The sequence below is a fragment of the Colletes latitarsis genome, chromosome 3, assembly GCF_051014445.1.
Source record: "Colletes latitarsis isolate SP2378_abdomen chromosome 3, iyColLati1, whole genome shotgun sequence".
NCBI classification, from domain to species: Eukaryota; Metazoa; Arthropoda; class Insecta; order Hymenoptera; family Colletidae; genus Colletes; species Colletes latitarsis.
This window is the reverse complement of record NC_135136.1, coordinates 36,410,135-36,433,814: the sequence shown is the minus strand read 5'-3', so window position 1 is coordinate 36,433,814 and position 23,680 is coordinate 36,410,135. Positions and strand designations below refer to the sequence as shown.

The following is a 23,680-nucleotide window of genomic DNA, read 5'->3' as shown; positions in this document are numbered from 1 at the left end:
TATTCCTTCGCGGTTTCACCCATTCAACTGTATACAGAGTGTTCGGCCACCCTTGGAAAAAATTTTAATGGGAAATTTTAGAGGCCAAAATAAGACGAAAATCAAGAATACCAACATACGCATTAAAATTTCGAGGAAACATTTCTGGCTACATATTATATTTTCGTTAAAGAATTTTTTTCTCGAAAGTACGTAGGATTTCGGGGGTGGGTGTATTCACCAAAAATGATTGTAATCGACCCCTGGAACCGAAGATAATTTTTTTAGAACGATTTGAAATTTTTTTTTTCGCCGGAAAATTTTACACCTACTCGAATTTTTTTCTCGAAAACGGTTAGGATTTCGAGGGTATGTCTATTGATAAAAAATGATTGTAATTGACCTCTGCAAATGAAAATAATTTTTCCAGAATGATTTGGAAAAAATTTTTTTCGCCGAAAATTTCAGGGAAACATATCAATGTATGGTCAGACAGTACATTTTCGGTAAGTAATTTGTTTCTCGAAAGTGCGTAGGAATTCGGGGGTATGTCTAATCACCAAAAGTGATTGTAATTGTCTCCCCTAGCTAAAAATAATTTTTTCAGAACGATTTGAAATTTTGTAATTTAATTTTTTAATAACTTTTTAGTGAAGCCTCAATCAAAAAATTAATATTCTTGATTTTTGTCTTATTTTGGCCTCTAGAATCTCTCGTTGAAATTTTTATCGATATCTTTTATCATACAATAGACATTGTATTGGTACCATCTAGGCTTTATAAAAGTGTTGTGCACGTTGTCGACTTCTTTATACATAAAGTGTTGTGAATATACGATTGTGATCTTGTCAATTATTTCACCAACCAAAGCTTTTAAATTTCTCAAATATTAGCAATGTATTTTAGACGATTCTGAAAGTTTTGTTCCTGAGTTTTTTACCGACTGTTTCGATCCATTTTTGGGACTCTTAACGTTTGTATATATTTATTACACTGCTGTCAAAATACACGAAAAAAGTATTTTGAATAGCGAAGCTGGGAAAGGTGTGGTTCAGCATCGTATGGAGATCGATCGTTCCGAATTCATCGTTGACTAGGCTTTTCCATCCCCAGTGGAGAAAATTGAAGAAAGGACAGGTATCCAGGATCGAGGGTGTACACGTCCGCGCGCAGAATGTATTGAACCGTCTATGCAACGCGGGAGTTTCGATTTTGAAAATTCAGGCAACGGCATCCACGGCCATCGAGTCCAATAATGAAAAGCGTGTAGCCGAAAATGCAATTTTTCCGAGCAATACGATCAGCTGCCCCGGTTATTTCGAATCCCCGTTACCCGGGGAATACAATTCTTTCGTCGGTCGGAATGTAGATTCGATAAGTAATCCAGGAGCTTCGTATCAAAATCTAAATCCCGGCTCTATACGCGCGTTCCGATTTTCCTTTCGTGCGCCGGCTACCTCTCGAGCACGAATCAAATAATTTGCAATTTCGCGTCCGGATCTCGCGATTCCAGCCGCCCAATGATCGCTGTAATTGCGCTCGCGCGTGCACGACTTCTCTGTCGCTGCGAAAATCACGGAACAGAAAATTTTCCTGTTCCTATATTACAGCCCACGCGAGCCACCCTCTTCTAACAGAAAACATGCGAGGGCGTCACGTGAACGCTAATGAATTTACTCGCGAGCCATTTCTGTTGTTCATTTACGAACCTAAAGGAGGTAGAGAAAGTATTTTTTCTCGTTCTTCTAATATTAATTCAAGGTGACTCTTTTAAGGAATTTACTTTCTTTATTTGGATAAACTTTCTTTCGAATAAACTAGCTTCGAAAAGAATACTCCGATGGACCTCTGATTGCACGTCTCGTTTGTCAAACGGTTTCCAAAGTCAGAGAGTTAAGTGCACGTCGAATGCAAATTTTTCTCTCAATATTCATGAAGCATGAAAATTGCCGTTTCACCTGCTGAGCCTCATGAGCTTAACGTTTGTTTGCCGTTATAATAGGCGGATTGCACGAAAGGGAAAGTCGAATTTTTATATCTCGCGCTGCAATCGACGCGAAATCGCGTATTAAAAAATTAATCTCCAATCAGTACGACTGAATTCGTAGAAACCAATAAAATTTAATTTAATCCATTTCTTAAATGTTACAAAACGTGTTTGCGACGCAACAGAGAATACGTCGAGTATTTCAACCGGTGTCACGTTGTGACAGCTATCTTGCAATAAATACAATATTTTTTTTTAGACAAAATGACGATAACGATACGGAAGGGCAAAAGGGAATAAATATCTCTAAAACTGAAAATCCCCCGGATAGTTGACGCGTGCTGATACGTCGACGTTCAACGGAGAGGGGGAGGCTTCAGGGTTGCGTGTAAATTTCATTTTCCCTCCTTTTTTTTCGCTTTCATCTTCCGTGCACCAAAATGTCGTCGTCCGTGAGTGCAACGCCCCGGCATGGAACGATCGTTCGGCCAGATGAAGCTGCAATTTTCTGCGCTGCTGCCGCGTCTAACGCCCGAAATAAATCGGATTTTCCGCGTCGCGTGACATAGAATAGAAAAAACGCCCGGCAATAAACACAGCCAGACACCGTGCAAGGAGAATTAATTGCAATTAAAACGAACGATTCGCCGTGAATAATCCCAGACGCGGACGTCCCCCGTTCCGCGACGTACTTTTAACGGCGACTCCTTAATTCGAGCTCGTTTGCAAACAAAAGCCGGCCGTTTAGTCTCGAGATGTCGTTCGAGGCGAATTAAATTTCTAAATATGGAATAAAGTGTTCCCATTAAATTCGTTTAATTCGTAATTTTTTACGCTAGCTTCACTCTTTATATTACTCGCCTTGAAAAATTCTGTTCCCCTCGAAATAATTCTAATAAATATTTGAAGCGATAATTCTGCTTTTCGGCAACACCGGGGTTTTCGTGAACGTTATTTTGGGGAAAAATTAAAAACGGTGTTGAAATTTAATATCGAAACGCGTGACAGTTCCATCCACGCGAGAAATCGTGTTTATTATTATAAAGTTTACTACAGAAATTCGGTGAACAGTTTAATCGTACAAAGTCCTTGGTTAAATGCGAGTAAGTATAACAAAAGCAAATCGACTTTCTGTTAAAACTTCGAGCAAGCGCTTCGATTTTGTCGAATTTCAATTGAGAAATTTTAAAAAAATGAAAAGAATAAATATTTTGATCCTGTTTGTATTTTTGGGTCGCATGTGTTTACTCGTATGATCGAAGTGTTTTCGAAGAAAAGTAATCAGAAAATTTCGTAAAACGAGCACGAGCAACGCGTTGCACGTTCAAACATGAAAGCAATATTTCACTCTTCACCTGTGCTGGTGAAGAAGAGGAGTTATCTTAGTGTATTTCTTCCATTTGAAGAAATCTGCTACCACCATCTGTTTCTTTCCCCCAAAAAACGAAAGATGAAAGAAGCTTATCAGAGTAGTAGCAGAAGGCGTACATTACCAACGTTTCAAACAATTTTTCACCTTTAATTTAAATCGAATAAACCGCAATTATACATTTTTTCGAACCTCCACGTAGAGATCGATGCGCTTCTTATAAATATTAAAATACACGTACGCTCGTTGCACGTCGGCTCTAAAAGGGTTTCCCTATCAAAGAACAGCTCGCGCGTTTAAGTTCGAATGGTAATCCATTGATTATTAGTCCGTTGAATGGGTGGGATGAATATTCAGTGCCCACCTGATGTACTTTTTGTAAAGTTAGAACACGGGGACCGGCGTTATCGCAGAGGACAATGACACCGCCACTATCGATCAACGCCGTTTATTAAATTTCACAACTACGATTCCCGAATGAATACGAGACCCAGAGTAATTTTCAAGATGAACGATAATTATCAAAATGCAACGTCGAGAGTTCAGAACGAAAGTATCCTATTAATAAAATTTATTCTAGCATCCAATATTTGTATTTTCCATTTCTCGATTCGTCGATTGATAAAAATCATTCTTCTTTTATCTCGTTATCTTTTTTTGTTCTCACTTTCACTTCTCGTTCCCCTGTTCCTAGCTAGGGTAGTTTCGACGCGAAGACGATACTTCCAATTCTTTCCGAACGCGTACCGAGAATTTCCCGATCGACAATCCGACCTGAATTTCAAAACGGGTAGAGACAGCGGATTCTCGAGTTCCCCGACAACAAGCTTAGCCCCCCCTCGAAGTTAGCAAGGTCCGTCTGATTTAGTAGCGACGAGAAATACGTTTACTGCCTCACAGAAATTGCATTAAACGTCGCGAACGTGATAATGAAGTTTGCTCAATTTATTGCCCCTTTTTCGCGCGAAAGATTGATCAATTCTTTAGCAGTTTGAAACTCGCTACCCTCCTCGTTGCTGCGACTGCACTCCATTAATATCTTCCTCTTGTTCCGATTTACGTCCACGAATTTGTTTTTGAACCGAACGGAGCGTCTGGATTAATTCTCAACTCGGAGTAGAATAGCATTTCGAACAGTGAATGGTAAATAGGGTCGCAACTGAGTATCTTTATTTGACGAAAACAGGATGCAATTGGTAACATCTGTGAACTTTGCGGAACAATATAATGTGATTTTCGTACCATGGTACAGCATATGCTTCGATGTGTAACGTTAAAATGATTTGGAATAATGTTTCGATATAACCAAATATTATAGATTGCAATAATTTCGTCTGTGGGGTAGATCGATCGGATCAAGTACTCTTGTATTATATTTCGAAAATATATTTTCTTCCGTCAGGTAACTAGTTTGATTATAACGAGTTTAATACGTCAAACAAAATTCATCAAATCCTCCGTTGGCAATGAAACGTCAAACTCGACAAAGAAAATTAAAATCGAAGAGAAATTGTTCTATTTGAAGGCTACACCGGCTGAAAATACATTACACTCGACAAAAGCTCGAGTTTGTGCAAGAAATAAAAAATATCGTGAAACGCGTTAGTATTGCCCGGTGTTTTCGATATATTTTATCACTTATTTCATAAATAAAACAAAAATTTGTTTTTTTCACGGAAAATAAATTCGTGGGTGGCATCAAGCAACAGATCGTCAACTACAGGTGGCATTTATAGTTGGCAGACGACGTGTTAAGACATTGCAAGGGCTAGGATTATGATACAAAGGATAGAAACGTGCTATTTTAAAGAGCATTTACTGTGAATATTTTAGCACCATTCGACTAATTCAGTAAAGGATTAAAACTTGGAAATTGTTTCGTAATTATGAATATTGTCAGAGTCTTCTAAGCTATTTTTACCGAAACATTCGTAGTCTATCAAAATAAAATATGTAAATGATTCCTCAGTAAATTATGACCCAGTCTTTCCTTATGCACCTGTCTTTTAAAGCACTATTTTTTATATTCTTTGTATATTGGTTTATCTTTTATTATAAATTAAAGGTCGAAACACCGTCTCTCCTCTGCACGATGAACGATTATAAATAGTGCAGGCTAACGCTCCGCGTTAGGGGATAAATTAAATGCTGGCTATAGAAATATTGCTTAAAAACGGCCAAAACTGGTGCACGTGCACAAAGGCGAGGGAAATTTGTCAACCGACCGTGTTTTGTAATGTTACGTCCAGCGCATCCGCCACCAAGGTGTAAAATAGTGCAGTGGGTCTATGTTCTACGTTCGTGTTGTGCCGTGCGACGCGCTTGAATCTATGGAGTGCCAGTGCGCTCGACGAGGTGTATCCAACAGGTTACGTTACGCCGCAAATTTACATTCTTTTAAAATACTGTTTTGGAACCCCGTGGGGGAAAAAATTCGCTTGTAAAAACATGCTGATTCAACTGTTTGCGCATCAGTGTTCTCCGAAATGTGGGACGCGACCCGTAAGGATTCTCACGATCCCGAAAAATAAATTTTCAATAGAGAAACGTATGGATAATCTAACACTAAATGAGATAATAAACACTAAACGAGAGATGTAAACTGAAATTTTCAGTTTTCACTGTCTAACAACACGTATTAAAACTAGTCAAACTTTACATGCGTTTAGTTCCGAAATTACTGGGATTTTCGCCATAACTAAGCCATCATTAGAAGCGGAGAAGCTTTCCCTTTGAAATGGTTTTTGGTTTATATCGATCCGACTTTCCGTTTTGGAGATATCGCAATTTATATGAAGAAGTAATTTTTACAATTCCACTCTCCGTCTTACGAAAGCCCATAAACGCGTATTAAAAATACTAAAACTTTAGACGCGTGCAGTTCCGAAACTACTAGGGCTTTATTAATTTTTGGGCCACTGTTAGAAGCGGTAAAGCTTCCTCTTTGAAATGGTTTTTTGTTTTTGTCGATCCGACTTTCCGTTTTTGAGATATCATCGTGTAAAGACAAACGTAATTTTTAAAATTCCACTCTCCGTCTCACGAGAGCCTATTTACGCATATTAAAAATACTAAAAGTTTAAACGTGTGCAGTTCCAAAAGTACTAGTGTTTTATTAATTATTAAGCCATTGTTGGCGGCGGTGAAGCTTCCCCTTTAAAATGGTTTTTGGTTTTTGACGATCTGACTTACCGTTTTCGAGATATCGTAATTTATGTAAAAGGTAATTTCTTTAATTCGACTGTCTCTGTCTTCGTCTAACGCGTCGGACCTCCTTCTCGCACGTTGACCCACTAACCGAGTGACCGAGTCACGTCACGTTTACTACTTACTACGATCACGTGCGGTCAACGGCCTTGAGAAGGCCATAGTGGAAGCGTAGTAGTTCATTGACCTCGCGACGTATCTTCGAAACTAGCCACCGCATCGACTTGAAACTAAAATCGCTATATCTCCGAAACTAATAAAGCTATCGACTCGCACAAACGCTCATTTTAAAGGGTATTTCATCCCCTATCCAATGGTCATACCAGTTACTATAATTTATGCTGTCTTCCATGTTTATTTCCACATTTACTTTGATCCTATGTTTTTAAAAAAATTTCTAGAATTCCTATTGATTATACAACCAGTATACGATTAACTCTGTATCATAAATTGTTTATTTAGTTAAAAATAAATTTAAATTTGTACACAGGTATACTAATGGATATACGTAAAATATCGAATAGATTTAATTTTAAATTTAAAGATGTTTTGACCATTATCAACCATATATAAAACGTCTAATATTTTTTTAAAGTCTTACACTGTAAAATTGGGATCTGGGATGCGATAAAGCTGTATCATAAATTGTTTATTTAATCGAAAATAAATTTAAATAATCTTCACTGGCACTAACTACGATATCGACTCGAAACGAAACGATGTGTTGATAGGTTTAGTGTTGAAAATGGATTCCCGTCAGTAACGATAAAAGAGTTTATTTTGTTTTATGAATTTTATATCGATATATGGCCATCCAGCGATTTTTAACGCATTATACTAGAAATTGTCGACGCGATAGCTATGGAATTGCTTGCTCCTGACCTAACACATCGTCTTGAAAATCGACGACCGAAGCTAGTAAGGGTGATCGAATCGGATTCCGGGATTAACGAACCGGCTTCCCCTAATTAGGATCTGTAGCGTGACTCTGCTCCGAATAGGCAGTTCCTACAATGCGCCAGGGAAAAAATCTGAAATCCAAATCTAAGTATCTTCTGCTCCGCTTGCAGACTTCGTCTCCGTTCGCGTGGAGTAAATTGCGCGGAGCCGTTCGAAAAGCCAAGCTCTGCCAATCAGTGCAATTCGGATGAGGCTTCTTCGTTGGTGGATTCGTGGATGGAGGCGGAAAATCTAGCTTAAGGTAACCAAACAACCACCTGTCCGTGAGTGGCTCTCGAAGAATGCGAGACTGATAAGAGATTAGGAGCTCGAATATTCGAGCTCGAGTTGCTGCAGTTTGCAAGGAAATAGCACGATCGCGGGAAAAGGTGGCTATTTTATTTCTAGCTGGATGATAAAATTAAATCAAAACGAAAATTCGCGGGGGTAAGAATAATTTGTCGCAGACACTGACGCTCGAAACTCAGGGCCACTCTTCGATCTTTAAAATCGATCTTCCGTTATATACACACAGACGGTTCATTGAAAATATTATTCTGGCTCTGTTTCGTACTAACTACTCACTAAAAATAACATCCTTCCTCGATAGGAACTATACCCAGTATGACCAATATCACTGTATCTTTTCATCACACGATCGTTTTAAGTTTTAAGAGTCTCTAGCTGTTTAAAAGCAATAATAATACATTTATCTTGGATTTCTGTTTGCCGAAGAAACTTTTTAAACGCCTGGTGCTTTTTTCCGCGTTCTTCCGCGCGTCTCTCGACTTGTTGGGCCGCCTTTTAATTCCTATTCCACTCGGGAGGCTAATCCGCGATCCGCGCGGATAACCGTGGAGCAGCTGATGCCAATAGTAACGAGTCGAGGAGAACTGAAAGCGGCCGAGGGTGAGAGAGCGATAAATTGAGAGTACTCGACCGAGACCACTCGAGTGTTCGTCGTCTCTGTAGACACCCGAAGTATTCGCGAATTTAAACTCGTCCCGGATGGCCCTATAGCCACTCGAACTGCGTTCGAGTTTGCTGACCAAAGGAAAGGCGTATCACGAGGACGGGGCACACGCCTCGGTGGCCTGCCTTTGACAAATTTTAAGCAAAAGTAACGACGCGTTCCTCGCCGTTGGATTCTTGAAGAGGCAAGAATGGCGTTACAGGTTCACAGATTCGCGAGCACGTAATGGCATCATCGTCGCGTCATCGCGGCGATTAAGCGGAATGGCGAGGCGTAACGAGATCCTCGAGTAACGCGAGAGAATTGTTGAAAATTAAATCACGCGACTAGGTGTGTTGTTCCGCGTGACCCGGTTACAGCCGCGGTGTTCTACGATAATTAACGGGACCGTCGAGGAGAATTAATTTAAAATCGTCCTCCACGCCGACGATTTCGGCTTCGTTTGTTTCCATTAATCTTCGAATTCGATTTAATGAAACGATACGACGCGGTCCTCGTCTCGATGGACTCGTTCGTACTTAGGCACGCCGAAGTTGAAACATAACGACGGCAAAATCTGACATAGACGCGGGTAATCAGTGCCAAACGCCGGCGAACTCTCGCTCCAATTTCAATCAGCGCCATTGCTTCGTCGTTGGCCTCGCGAACTCGCGCGGAAGTTTCTCAGGCATATACCTCGGTTACGTGCTCAGTTCTAAATTGTAACCTTGTTGTGTACTTAGCCCTGCCAACGTGACGCGTAATCTTGTGGCCACTGACCAGGAAACTATGGCGCTCAGACAACGATACACTACGGCAATCTCCGTCGAATCATTAATTACAGCGTACACCGCCGTAACGCCTCGACAATAAACCGATGTTGCGGAATTATTAACAATTAAGAACGTCGCGCAAATTACGCGCGATTCCCGTTCAACGTCCTGACGCTTCGAAAACGTGCATGGCACGATTTGGTCGTTGATTCTTTGTTGCGTTCGAGGCTAGGAATTTATCATTGTATTCTGAATTTAATTATAATTCTATTATGCAAGGTGTTCAACAGTGTGTTCCACGAGTAAAAGTAAGGCTGAAATATTATATAACATAAAATCCATAATGCTTTGTTAAGAAGTTACAACAAAAGTGTGAACTGTGAAACTTGGTTGAGATTCAAGAAAATGAGATAACAAATTTAGAATAAAATAAAACCAATCTTTTGTAAGCATTCGATATCGACTCTTTGCAATTTACTGAACATAAACTTGAACAATAGTTCAAAATTTTATGATAACAAAGAGTTATCGAAGGAAGAATACTTCTATAAGAATACGAAATGATTTAAACTCTGATAAAGCAATGTTTAAGTTATCCACGTAATTCTACGTTAAAAATATTTCTTCGTGTCTCAACTAGCGATTGCTCTCTTTAAACAAAATTTTCGTAAATAAAAAAAAAATCACATTTCATATTTTTGTCGTAACTTCTTAACAAAGCATTTATGAATTTTTTGTTATATAACACTTTAGTCTTATTTTTACTCGTAGAATGCACTGCTGAAATATGCACGGAGAAATGCGGAATTAGGTTACCAGGTTAATTTTTACCAGATACAATGCATTTGTTTTCACAGTTACGAAACCTTTCAACAAGAAACAATTTAAACAAAGGCTATACCAATATTCGAAAGTATTATATTTCCGGCGCTGCAGGGGTTTTGTATCGAACGGTTACCGATCACATCGATAATAAATAAATATTAGTAAGCATAAATTGTGCCTGGACGTTCGAAATCACTTTAGCGGAAAGGTGGTAATTTCAGGTGTTCCGCGGAATATTCTAATCCCGTTAAGTACTTAGCGGCGTTGATATGACGTGTAATCTCGCGGTCATTGTCCATATCACTGGGGGTGGTACTGGTGGCAAGGGTGTCTAGGGTTATCAGCAGTAACAGGCGAAGCGCGGCATACAGACAGAGCAATGCAACCGACACAGTTACAGATGCAACGGACTAATCTCCTCTGTGCGGAAGCATTATACAGAGAGAACCGAACAGAACAATCTGGGCTTCGAAGTAACTCGCGCGGTTTCCACGCTAGCGCCGGAAATGAAAGGACGCCACGGAGTTTTAAAAACGCGCCTCGGCCACGCTTAAGCCCAGCTACGACTATATTTGCATACGCCGTATCGCTGATACGCTATTAACGTTCAACGGAATTTATAATACGGTGGAACGAAGCTTCCTTCGGGAATGGGACGATAAAATATATCAAACCAGTAGTCATATTTGTCTCGCCCTTTGAAAAATATTTCGATAAAGAGCTCGAAAAGCTCAAAGGGTTAATTCATCATTCCTCGTCTCGACGCGCAAGTTTTAAAGTACCACAAATATTTATCTAATATTTTTGTCGAAAGGCCTCCAACAAAATGTTACTGGCTCTATTTTCAAGTATTTCGATTTCAAAGCCCTAACGAAGGTTGCAACGCTGGCGGAACGTCAGGAGCATTTTCCCAAACGACAGGGCTTATACCCAGGGGCTTTTAACTGTTTTAACTACTGAAACACTGCTTATTGAAGCCCCGAGGATGTCTTTCGCCAACTGAGTACATTCAGCGACATGGCTACGATGACCGAACGCAATTAGTACTTAGTTTTACGCTGTATCTGTTGGATTCACTGGTACGAATTCAAGTCAATAGACTTTTATAGCAAGATTTTAATTAAAAAACACGTTCACTGCCAGACGAAAACCGTGACTATTACTATTATTTTTAGTGACTATTACGATATATAATATCGAGTAATTTATATTAAAATTCATCCTATTTAAATTTATTTCCCTCGACGTTTCAACTCGAGTAAGACGAATAAACACCACTGTGTATGCAGATTGTTTTGTATTGCGAGCAATAATAAATATAATTTTTAGCGACAATATCGAGTAATTTATATTAAAATTTATCCTATCCAAATTTATTTCCCTCAACGTCTCAACTCGAGTGAGACGAATAAACACCATTGTGTATTCAAATTGTATCGTATTATCAGCAATAATAAATATAATATCAGTGACAATTACGACACATAATATCGAATGATTTATATTAAAATTTTCTAATCGACGGATTTCCAAAAGTTTTTCAAAATAAATTCCCCCGTTAAAAATTTTAGAATAATCCAAACGTACGTGCGTTAATCTTCCAGCATGTACCTTGTTGTGTGATTCGACGAACGCGTGGAGAAGGTAAGGGATTTTGAATAATTCATCGAGGGAAGGTAAGAGGATGGAAACGTCTGTCGGTGAAAGAACTCACGGAAGCGAAAGATCACAGGGCACGCACGTTGTCGCCGTGAGGGTTCAGGATTCGAATCCAAGCTGAAACAAGGCCCGAGAGTGGCTCCCTTTTTCCGCAGATCCTACAAAGGTTCCGTCAAAATTTCAGGCGAGCCCGAGCTCCGCTCCGAGGGGATTCGAACAGAATGAATCGCGCGGCGAGAGCGCTTTATTCCGAATAACAATGGCGAGAGAAACGTTCGAGAGGCAGCGTGCCAGTTCCGATAAATAAGATGAGATTGAGGTGAAGCGCGGAGAATGGGACGGGGGAGGCGTCGTCTCTTTGAATCTGCCGCGAGTCGTAGGAATTTTTCGAATTTTACGACTACGACGACTCGAACGATATAAGGGGAGAGAATCCGTAGGCTGGGGTACGAAACTCGATTACGAAATATTCGCGATAAATTTTAACGCTCACCCAACAGCGCCTGGAACAGCCTGCTTTTGAAGATCCGGATGACACGCTCGATGGCCAATCGCAGCTGTTTATCCTGGGGCCTCGTCAGCTTGGCGTGGTAATCTTCCAGGAGCTCCAGAGCCCTGTGAGCCTCTGAAAATTAAATAACCAGAGATTCAGAAAAAATTATTACTCTCCTGCCACCGTGGAAGCTCTATTTTTTGCCCCACTTGCGATTTTAAATAATTTGCGTGCCTTGAAAAATGAAAGGGTTAAAATATAAAATATTGTCTGGTAACACTGTCTAATAAAATTTAATTATAATTGAGGAAATATATTTCTATATTAACGTTTTCTTTCTGAACGAAGAGCTTTGAATACTAATAACAAATATTAAAAGGATTTAACAAGCGTCCTTGAGAGAAAGAATTTCGTAGTGGTATAGAGAATATATAATCATCCGCCAGCACAGTAGTATTAACAAATATAAAGAAGAACGCAGACTTTTGTGCATAATAATCTAACGAATTAAAAGTACAGCCACAGAGAGATGGGACTGCATATGAATGAAGGAACGGAAAAACGAGGTTAATACACATAATAATGATGCAACGAAACGGAAAGGATAATCGCGAGGAAACGACGCGAAAGAAAGAACCGCTTTGCAATTCTAATATACAATTTTTGCATTACCTTCGGGTGACATTATGATCCGTAAAAACACCGGGATAATTATTTAAAAATACGCTGTAAAATTGTACGTTTGAATGTTAGAAAGAAGGTAACCGCGGAGACCTGCATCGAATAACGAATCGAAAGTGTTGAATAAAATTCTTTTACGCGACTCTTTGTCCCTGATAAAATTAATTTAAAAAAGGTACGCGTGTAATTCCGTACGTGTCTGCCTATTATCAGTCATTTCCACTGTCAGTGTTTTCAGCCCTTTCAGAAAGAACAAAAACGCAATTTCACGCGAAGTGTACTTAAAATAAATCATACTTTCGCTCGCGTCATCGGTCACCGGACATCCTGTATGAATATTAACATCTGCTGCCCAGCGTTCATTAGAATGCGAACCGTGCGTTTGTCTTCGCAAGAAGACAACAGTTTTGCCCGTTGCAAAGAAACGAGTGGCAAGGACACGCATAAATATTCGCGAAATAAAAGACACGTGGACGCGCAGGTGCGTCTGATTCCCAGGAACAGCGTTGTTACGAGCGAAATTATTTTCTGGAACAAGCGTAATAACGAGTACCTCTCGAGCTGAGAATCATCGAGGATTAAATTTCGATATCTCGCAGATTGTGCATAGAAAACAGATGGTATTTTGCGTTTAATAACCATCGTTACGGATATGGAATAAAAAGGTCCGTACGCGTATCTTCTGACGCGAATAATTAAATATAATTATTCTATAAATATACTGTTACAGGTTTAATTAAATATGATACTACGGCGCTGGAGTTCTAGCTTTTTGATTTTACACTATACAAAAAATATTGCTTGAAAATCTGAAACACTGTATGCCTTGAATATTTTTATTTTCTCCCATGCAAGTGTGATTCGATACTCCGTGATACTTTTGGCTATTCATAGTCATTGATATGAATGCAATTTAAGAATCTTTTTTTTCTTTTTATGCGTGACGTCAATGTTCTTTTGTATTGAATAATCTGAAACGTCATTTCAAAGCAAACTTGAAGAACTTGAAAAGAAATCGTGTAGCAAAGCTGGGGGCCGAGTAAAGAGTTCCAGCGTTTTTAAGAGAGTGTTCGAAATGCTACAAGGAATCGATGAATATTTTCAAGCTATTTTCTCGTCATTCCCTTGTATTGTTCGCAATAAGAAGCGTCTGCCGCCGACGCGTGGAAAGCTAACGACATTGTCACAAGAATAGACAGAACTACTTTAGAATCTCGTATGCATTCAGTAAAAATGGAATAGGAACAATGGAAGCATCAATGGTCTCTCAAAGAACGACTGTAAAACTATCTTGAGTGCTCGTGCGACTATTCCGTCCTTTTAAACCACTCAGCATCTTGAATATGCAGCCCACTCGCCTCTATTTTATTATCCAATCGAAAGATCAAATTTTCATCGCTTAAGGAATCACTCATCTCGTCTGAAATTAAAATACATATAATTTTCAATGTCTACGTTCGAGTTTTGAAACGCTCGTCGATTAATATAAGAAACCACGATTGTCTGCGACAGAATTCGAGGAAACGTCGATAACTGGAGATCGTGAACGACCCTCGCGATCGGTCAACAAATTCGACGGAACTATTGTCGAAAATCTGGAGATCATCTGGACGATTTCCTTCCGGACAGTTTAAACGGTCGTGGATGAGTGGACCGAACAGTCGGGGAACTTGTTGATTCGTACTACTTCCTGGACCGAATCCCGAACTTGCAGAGGGGATCGATCAGGTCTTAAACGTTGGTACGTTCCGCTCTCGGCTTCTTTCTAAAAGCGAGTGACCCCCTTTTGTTCGTAATACAATATGGTAACAGACAGAACGGTGGAGCGGGTAGCAAACATCGACATAAATGTCTGATCGGATAATAACGCGGATTTCACGACTCTTTCGGTACGTTCAACCCGTTCACTAAGACTTCCTCAACGAGTCCTCGAACTTCTAGGCTCCGGAACATGAAGCATCTCGTCTAGATTCAAGCGTCCCTAATCTGTCACTCCTAACTCTGATAATAAAAGAAAATTTATTTTTCAATAAGCAGGGTCTAATATTTCCCCATCAAATTGACAGTAATTATTTGAAATAATTATTTTCCAAGGTACATAAATAGAAGCAATAATTTGTATGATTAGAAGAGTGCTCAGGACAGATAATTTCGAGAACGAGGTCTCCCAAGAACGAATTCATATTCTTCGCGTTCGACACGATTTTATTCAATTTACAGCATCGCTAATTGCCTCCTCTGTGCTTTACAAGCTCAACGACCTCCCTACGCGAAGATATTTAAATCGATAATAAACAACATCGTACCGAGACCTTTAATTAACCTGCTAAACCGGTAAGGGGGCGTAGCTAAAATTAAGAAATTCGGGACACAGCCATTAAAATTGCAAGCCACAATGTTCAAACGCCGCCTAGAAGTCACGTCATTACTGAAAGGCGACTTTAATGAGTACCTTGTTAATGACGTTCTTCGCGACACGATTACCGAGTTAGGTGGAGGGCCCTCGTGTAATGCTTTCGACGAACGATATTCCAAGTTGGAACGCAATAGATTCGTACCGTGTATTACAAATTACGTTTCTCGCCCCGGCATACAGAGTAACCGGGTGCACGAAAGTGGCTCAGCCGCAAGAATAATTTAAAAAAAAAACCTGTTTAGAATTCCCGTCGTTACGATGCTACGCAACCGACCTTCAGAATTATACGAAACTCTGTGAAGCGATCATTAGTTTGTTAAAACGCAAACATCTAAACGCTCGCGTGTAGAATCTTATGAAGCGTGGTGGAAAAGTAGAGGAGACTACGTCGAGTGTTGTTCCACTTTGCAACGCTTAGTCTAGTTGGGCAGGTATCCCGTAATCGCTTGATCCGAAGATCACGAACGTCCGTATCCATCAGCCACCCCCGCTGCACCAATGCCAAAGGGTTAGAAGTTAGAATTGCCAAGTGCATTTAATTGTAAAGATTGTTTCGGGTATTTTATTTCGAACTAGGTTTAAACTTGGATTATTTGTACCACGTTCCTTTAATTTAGCGATATTTTCATCGCGTAGGAACCGAAGAAAAGAAGATCCTTCGCCAGTGAAAGAAAACAGAGACAATACTGGCTCGACTACGTTTCCCAGATAACCGTGGAGGATGTTTGCAGCAAACTAAGATTACTAGTATTACCCATTCTGTTAAACGAGCATGCTAAGAGGCCAATTACCAGTAAATGCTCTATTTCGAAAGCAACCTGTAGCCTTCAGGGGGATAATTGCAAACGTTTCCTTATAGAAAACACTCGAAATTAACAAGTGTACCGAGAAATGTCGCTTCCACGGTCGAATACGCCGGAACGGGGGGCCCTTAAGTGCACAATATCACAGAAATTGAGAAAGTTTTATTCGTACAGTGATTACTTCGAGAACAACGAGCAAAGTTTCGTTCGAATAACAACGCAATCGGGATTACATTTTTGTGTAAATTACACTCGAATAAAAGCTTTGCTCGTAATGTTATTTCACGTACATCGAAGAAGAAGCATCGAAATAACTGTCGAGAGAAACGATACCAAAAGTTGCGCTCTGATTTTCAAGAAATTCTCTTCCAAAGCGTTCCACTTTCCCGTCGTCCGAGGTGCACCGTGAAACGAGAAAACCACTTTCGGTCCAAACGGAAAATAGTAGGATATGGATACGTTTTACGAGAACGTACGCGTATTTCGTATTTCGTATTTCGTGCATTACAGGTACGCTTTGAAAGTAAACTTCGATCAACGTTGCGAATGCAATTCCATTCGAACGTATAAAATAAATATGTTTTAATCGAAGCGCGTGTTCAGGAAATTCCGTAACGTTTGCTGCGCTGTGCAAGAAGAAAATTTCTCTGTAATAAGAGACAGCGTTCGCGAACAGCGACGAAACTATGCCAAGTACAACCGTTTATCTCCGCTTTATGATTCCCAGCCCGAATGTGGTCCCCCCCCCCCCCGTCTCTTGAATTATGTTCGTCGCATCTCCTTTACGAAGCATGTTCTGGCGCTCGATCTCCGGTAACTATCAAAATTTCATCGTCTCGAGCGCATCCCAGGGTCTAGTCCAAATGTTGACACGGACTGTACACACAATACGTAGCGTTCAGCGTTCTGCATAGCCGCTTGTAAGATGAGTTTCATTACTTCTGTTTACGGGCGCGAGACTCAAAACTCGTTGCTCGAGAGACGAAATAAATTCAAAGGACTTAATTAAGAAAGCTACACGACTGGAAAACACGGGACCGACGACTTGCGGATTTTTAATCAAAGGGCCAAAGAAATTCTTCGAAACCGACCACGACTAGCCACGGAATAAACCGCGACCCGCGGGGACAATGATCTAAACTCCGCCGGAGAACCACTCTCGAATAGACGCTATCCAACCAGAATTTAAAGAGATCTTTTCACAAGAGAAAAGAAACATGTGAACACAGGAGCCTTAAAATATATTCCCTGAATATCAAAATAAATAGAAGCGGAGTTTGAAAAGGAAATAAATTGTACTTTGGATGGGAAATTATTAGGGAAAGTGGTATAATATTCCATGGTTCAGAAAGGGTATAAATTATAGAATTTGACGTTCCCTCTCGAGACTCGTCTTTGCTCTGCTCAGAGTTCTATAGGAACCACAATTAGTTTCTCTACTATTCATGTTATTTACCAACGATGTTGCTCGTGTTTATAACACCGTAATTTGTCATTACTGCCTCGTTTAGACACAGTCTAATTATCTCGCCAGGTATGCTTGCGATTTAGCGGACTGAAAACACCCGTCGATGTTGTATTTTTATTCGAGATTATATACACGGTAATAGCGTGTTCGCTTCTGCCACGTCAGATTTTTCTTAATGGTCCTGTGAAGCATTTACCCCACGCTTTTGTCTTCTCCACAAATTACGCTGACAATGGACCGTTATCAAATTATTTTCATTACAGCAAAAACATGTTATGTAGAAATTAAGGGGACCAGGTAGAGGTATAAATAATTTCCCTTTTACACGATATTTTAGTAGCTTAAAATGTACACGAATGTAAATTTTTTTGTTGCAAAATATTGTCGAACAACCATGCAGCGAGCACTTAAACAAATCTAAATTATTTTTGCAATGAAATCTCTTTTCCAGATGAAGGGAATTAACCTCTGTTTTGCACCGAACCTATTTAAATATTAACAAAAATCAAGATTATTAAAATTGTTCATACTGAGGTCCAGTGCATAAAGGAACATTTGTTACGTATGTAAAAAAACATTCATGTCAATACGAACCTCTATTCTTTTACAATCACTGGAAAATGAAACGAAAACAAGTTTTCAAGAAAAACGCGTTTAAAGTTTAGACAAACTTTAGCGAAGAATATTCGTGATTTATTTCTAATATTTTATTTACACTCTGAGCGATTGAATTGTTAGGAAAATCGGCCCATGGACGGTGGTTAGGAGTTAAACGAGGAAGCGTCTGACACGGAAGTCGTGCAAGAATTTAAAAAGTAAGTCCTCGGGGGTCTGATCAAACTCCCGGAATGCGGAAATTAATTTTCGGCTTCCTTCGAGACGCCAAGGCGGGAACGACGAAGTAAACGGACGAACGAAGGGGGAGGGTTTGCTACACTATTATTTTCGTCGTTCATTACCACGTGCGACCGGTGACACAGTTCGCACGCAATAATTAAAGGGCGCCCGGTTCCCTCGTGCGCGTCTAATTAAAGCACGCTAATTATCGAAGTGAATTACGGCACTCGTGTCTCGACGACGTTTCTCGGGAATCGCCGTTCGCGATAAAACGTTTAAAACATCGCGAAACGCTCCTTTCAAATTGCATTTAGGGGGAGGAAAAAAATAAACGAAACGTTCGCTGCAACTTTGAGCCTCGACGTTGCCACAATCGTGGTAATCAGTTCTGCCGTTTCCCATTCAAACTTTCGGTTTCGAACATTGCAAATAAATCGCGGGAGAACTTCCGGGTCTATGGCCGGGAAGGTACTTCTCTGTTCTATGGCCGGTCATATTCTTTCGAACAAGTATAATAAAATTGGAATTTGGAAACGCCAGAGACTAACAAAATGACGAATATCGATAAAAGGAAATTAAACGAGATTCCACCGCGTATCTGAGGGCAAAGTCGACACGAAAAATATTCTTCGTGGTTTAAGTTTATGCAAATAGGATACAAGCGAAGCCACGCAAACTGGTGCATTTATCATGCTTTATGAAACCGTGTATAAAAGGCGAATGGAACGATGGTTGCCGTTTCGCGAAGCCACGGAAAATGGTGGGCGAAACGTTCCTGTGACCGATGATCCATAACATCCTGTCGGATGTACGCGGGCACGCACGAAAGAACCGTTGCCTCTAAATACGTCATAAATTCACCGTGGAAAAGTGGAATGGTACGCGGTTCGACGAAGCAAGTCCCGCTGGAATTAACGAATGGAATCGGTCGATGAGCAATAATTGCGTTTTGGTAACAATGGTGGCACGAAAGGATCGCGGACGGAAGTTGCATCGTGGACGAAACCAAGTTAGATCGATTTGAAGTTTAAGGGGAGGGGGTTGAATTCGCAGACAACGTTTAATCCGCGGACGTCATATTGCTGGCGGTTGCGTCTGGCGCGCAAGATAAACAAGGGAACAGCGGAATACAGATTTTCCAAATTTACGGGCTACAGAACTATCGGGCCTGTAGTTCCCAGAATTATGGAAATTCCGAATAATTGGATCCCCGGCTCCTTCCGTGTCGGGGAACACGCGCGACCGTGGGACACAACGCACGTGGAGAACGGGTGGGGGACACGTCGAAATCGAGTCGCTTCGATCCACGAATTTTGGAAGACGAGAGTACGTGTTTTATTAAAAATATCTCTGCTCCGAATACCAGGTCCCGTAGAGAGTTGAAACAAATAATGTTAATTGCATTCTTAATTTCTGTAACGGCGGTGCACATAGAGTGACATTGTTTTCGCGAAAATTGAATTTAAATGTCCGGTGATTTTAACTACGCCTCGATTTATAACGAACCTCGCTGTAAATCACTGCTCGACTTTTAATTTATCGAACTGGGCAATCAAGGATACACGATAAAACACATACACGGGAATCCACGCGAGATAAATTGTATTATTTCAGAAACTTTCCAATTTAAATCAATTATTCTGGGATATCTGGAATCTTCCAACGACGGAGTATCTTTTCCATTGACAGAAAACACGGAAATTTATATTTAATTCTTGAATTTCTTACGAGTTGCTTGCATTCCAAAGTTACGAAAATATTTAATGGAGCGTTATAAAAAGAAATAAAACACGGACAACGATATAAAAGAATATTAAAACACACAAAATCTACGTACAGAATAGACCCTATTGTTAATTAACGCTGAAAGATTTCCTTTTCTATCTCGAGTTCGAAGATTCAAATATGGCGTTGTTCTCGCGAATAAAAAGTTATTCGTCATCCTCGAGTAGAAGGTAATTCTTTGTCGGCGACCGGGGGATGAAGATCGCAAGAAAATGTCGAACCCGTTAGCCGTGACTCGCGAGAGAAAAGGAGAAAAAAAATTAATGGTAATAAATTTCCTACGGGTCGATAGGCCAACGTTAAGTCGAGATAAAAAAGTAATTCCGCCCTTCTTAATATTCCGTGTCGCTTCTTCTCGTATATTTCCCTCGTGAACGGCGACAAAAGCTTCCAAATGCTTAAGATCCAGTCTCTCAAAGAACCTTTAAAAAAAAAACCCCCCCGACCGAGTTACCTAACAATCTTCCTCGTAAAAAGCACCGCGCGAAAATCTCCCTCGAAATACACAATGAAACGTTATAATTCGATCCTCCCTTGAATAACATTTGCGTAGATTCTTCGATGAAATTGATGGCTACGTTAAGGGATGGTGTACGTAACACGATCGTAACTACGTAATCAGTTCAATGGAACTTCGTACGGTGAATGGAAAAAATCAATGTAAGGAGCGACGGTTTGAAAGGGAGGAAGTTGGGAAGAAAAGAAGCGACCGTCCACACAGAAGATGAATTTTACGTTTCCCTAAAGTTCCGTACGTTACCGCCGTCACCGAAAAGGGAACGGATTCGCGACGTCCAATGGACTTTTTCACCTTCTGTTATCCGACTCGTTTCTTTCCACTCGCCAATTGCATTTGCATCTCTCCGGCTGCATCTTCGTCCGACTCGAGGCACGCGTAATTTAATATTATTCGTGCAAACCTAATTTCTAATTTTCGAAAGGAGTTTCAATAAAATCAGGAATAGATGACGATAATGTTCACTGTAAAGTGAGATTAGACCAAGAGATCAAAATAAAATAGCCGAAAGAATGCAGTTGGAGCAGGTACTCGTAGCTGTATCAAAAGACCTGTCAGTAGCACGAGCTGTTAAAGTCTACAAGTTTCCTTGTACGTGCTACTCTAATTGGCCGAAAAAAAAGAATGAAGAAAAAACAGGTAGAACTCTAGCTGGTGGTAAATGAGTTCTCCAACAACTTTCGTCCCTGTTGTCGAGACAAACTTGCAAAAATAGATTTTGCACTCAGCAGTGCTTTTGTGGTTACAAAATCTCGGGTGTTAGCGACGTCATTAGAGAATAGTTCGTCTCAAGAGGCAATGTTTTGGACAAATGGAAAAAAATATATTACTTCATTCGTGAAAGATGTTGAATTTTCTATTATCGTTTACATTGTCGAGAAATGTGTGGGTTATCGTTTTCGTAGTTGAACGTGGTACGAAGTTCGCAATAATGTAGTAATGACACGTAACAGAGAGGCGAACGTGAGTAACTGCGACTGGAACACTGATTGCAAACTGATTGGATAAACAAAGAGAAGTAGAAACCCGAAAAGGTGGAACTGGCCGAGATTTATTACAGTCGGGACGAAATCAACTGACCGCCCAAGACTATCGATCACGCCAAGCACGAGACCCACTTTTATGCTATTGCACTGTGTCTCTGTTCCGGAGAATATGTGACTACAGGTTCGAATACTAATTCGACCAGAGTCGGTTAAATTTTATTCGAGAACAACTACATATTTTAGTTTCATTTGCAAAGTGTCCTTACTCTTCATTCCGTAAATTCCATTAATGAAATTTTATTCGGTACTCTGAGTATACTGTGGTGATCAGTCAATTAATTCAATTCGAATTAATAGGGACACATGACTCTTTGGTAAAGAAAATTTAAATAAGTGAACATCCAAATCGTAGATCGATCGGATGATTGAACATTCGGATAATGGAGGTACGAATAATTGAAATCCCTAATGTACCTTGGTACGTACACCACAGGTTCAACCACCATTCCAAAGGTCATCCCTAACACCGCACAATCCCTTTCTCTGTGTACGATGCAAGCTAAGGAATTTAATTTTATTCTCCTTTGGTTTCACCCGATACTAGTAGAATGACAACCGAACAGGACAATTCTCAAGGAACGTACAGTTGTTACTTTTCGTAAAGTAACGCTGAAATTACAGAAGCAACTTAAAGTTCAAGTCAAACCTATGGTTTACTGGGAACTCCTGCAATTTCCTTCGTTTTATTACGGACCTTAAGAGCAACGGAAGAACGTCGCGCAGTATCCACCCTGGGAATGCTAGTAAAATACACAGAATCGTAAATTGCTTATTGTAGGAAATCTACATGGAGAAAGAACCAATACAAGAACCAAGTCGTGTTTATAAATCATCTCAGAACCCTTCGGGAATACATTCGGATGTTATTGAACACGAATCACTGCTTTATTGTAGAAAAATGCAAATTGGAGATATATTAACTTCGACCTGACGATAAAATACGTATAAATGGTATTTTATAATCTATAATTTTTTTTATGCAAGACTTACAGGATAACCTAAACGTTTAGGCATTCGATGCTTTTTGTCCTTGGATAAGAAAAATATTCTTGTTGTTTAGGGCTCATAAAACGTGACTGAATATAAAAATTACAATATTTCCAATCTCTTAACCTTGATTTCCATATTTTCTGCACCCTATAATTTATATATGTTTATATATGTTTTTATTGCCAGTGCTACCTATTATTGCCTTTACTATTATTCATGTAATATATTATTTTCTGTATGGTACACATGTTCTTTTAAAAAGTTAATAATTTCTGAAGTTCACTTAGCTTGAAAGGATTGAACGAATGTGATTAATTTGCAGAATCTGAGAACTAGAAACAGCACGCTAAAAGAAACAGTCCGAACGTTCGGAATCTCAAATCGCGATCAACTGTCATAGATATTCATTTGGTCCATTTGCTTTCTCCTTTATTACACACCTGACTTCTCGCGTCAGAATTTGACAAATCGTTCGACGGCACGGAGACACGGGATTCTGCAAAACCCAAATCAATATCGTCGATCCCTGTATAATATCACTGTTCCATAGAGCGTCTTTAGTCAAACGCCACTGATCGAAAATGTCTGCGAGATAACACATAGAATCGTGGTTGCTGCTGGAATGTTATCGATTCTTCCTTCGACAATAGATAACGCGATGAAGAAGTAGATTCCAATAAATTCAATCATTTTTCAATAAAAACTCCGGTATCTCTTTGGCTCGACAAATCGATTGCCACGAACGTAAAGACTTTGATTCGAAAATACTGGAAAACATCAATGGTCACAGAATTTACACTAAATTTGTATTTAAATCTGAAGATTATTGTTCAAATCAAATCTATATTTCGGCTATTACTCTTTCGAACCACTGCTTGTGTAAACCTCCCATTCTAACATAAAAAAAGATAGAATTTTTTTGAAACTTCTGTAATGAGATTTCTTAAATCGTAA

General features: G+C 39.8%; 1 protein-coding gene across 7 annotated transcripts in view; it reads right to left on the bottom strand.

The window, feature by feature from the left end:
- Dlg1 (MAGUK family member discs large 1) overlaps nucleotides 1–23,680 on the bottom strand; it is a 687,637-nt gene that overhangs the window by 577,873 nt on the left and 86,084 nt on the right. For 5 of the 7 annotated variants that reach the window (XM_076762410.1, XM_076762413.1, XM_076762412.1 and 2 more), the window contains one exon: nucleotides 12,184–12,315. The exons of the other annotated variants lie outside the window; for them this stretch is intronic. In XM_076762410.1, coding sequence (XP_076618525.1) covers nucleotides 12,184–12,315 — 132 coding nt within the window. The remainder of the gene's footprint in view (nucleotides 1–12,183; nucleotides 12,316–23,680) is intronic. 7 annotated transcript variants of the gene reach the window in all.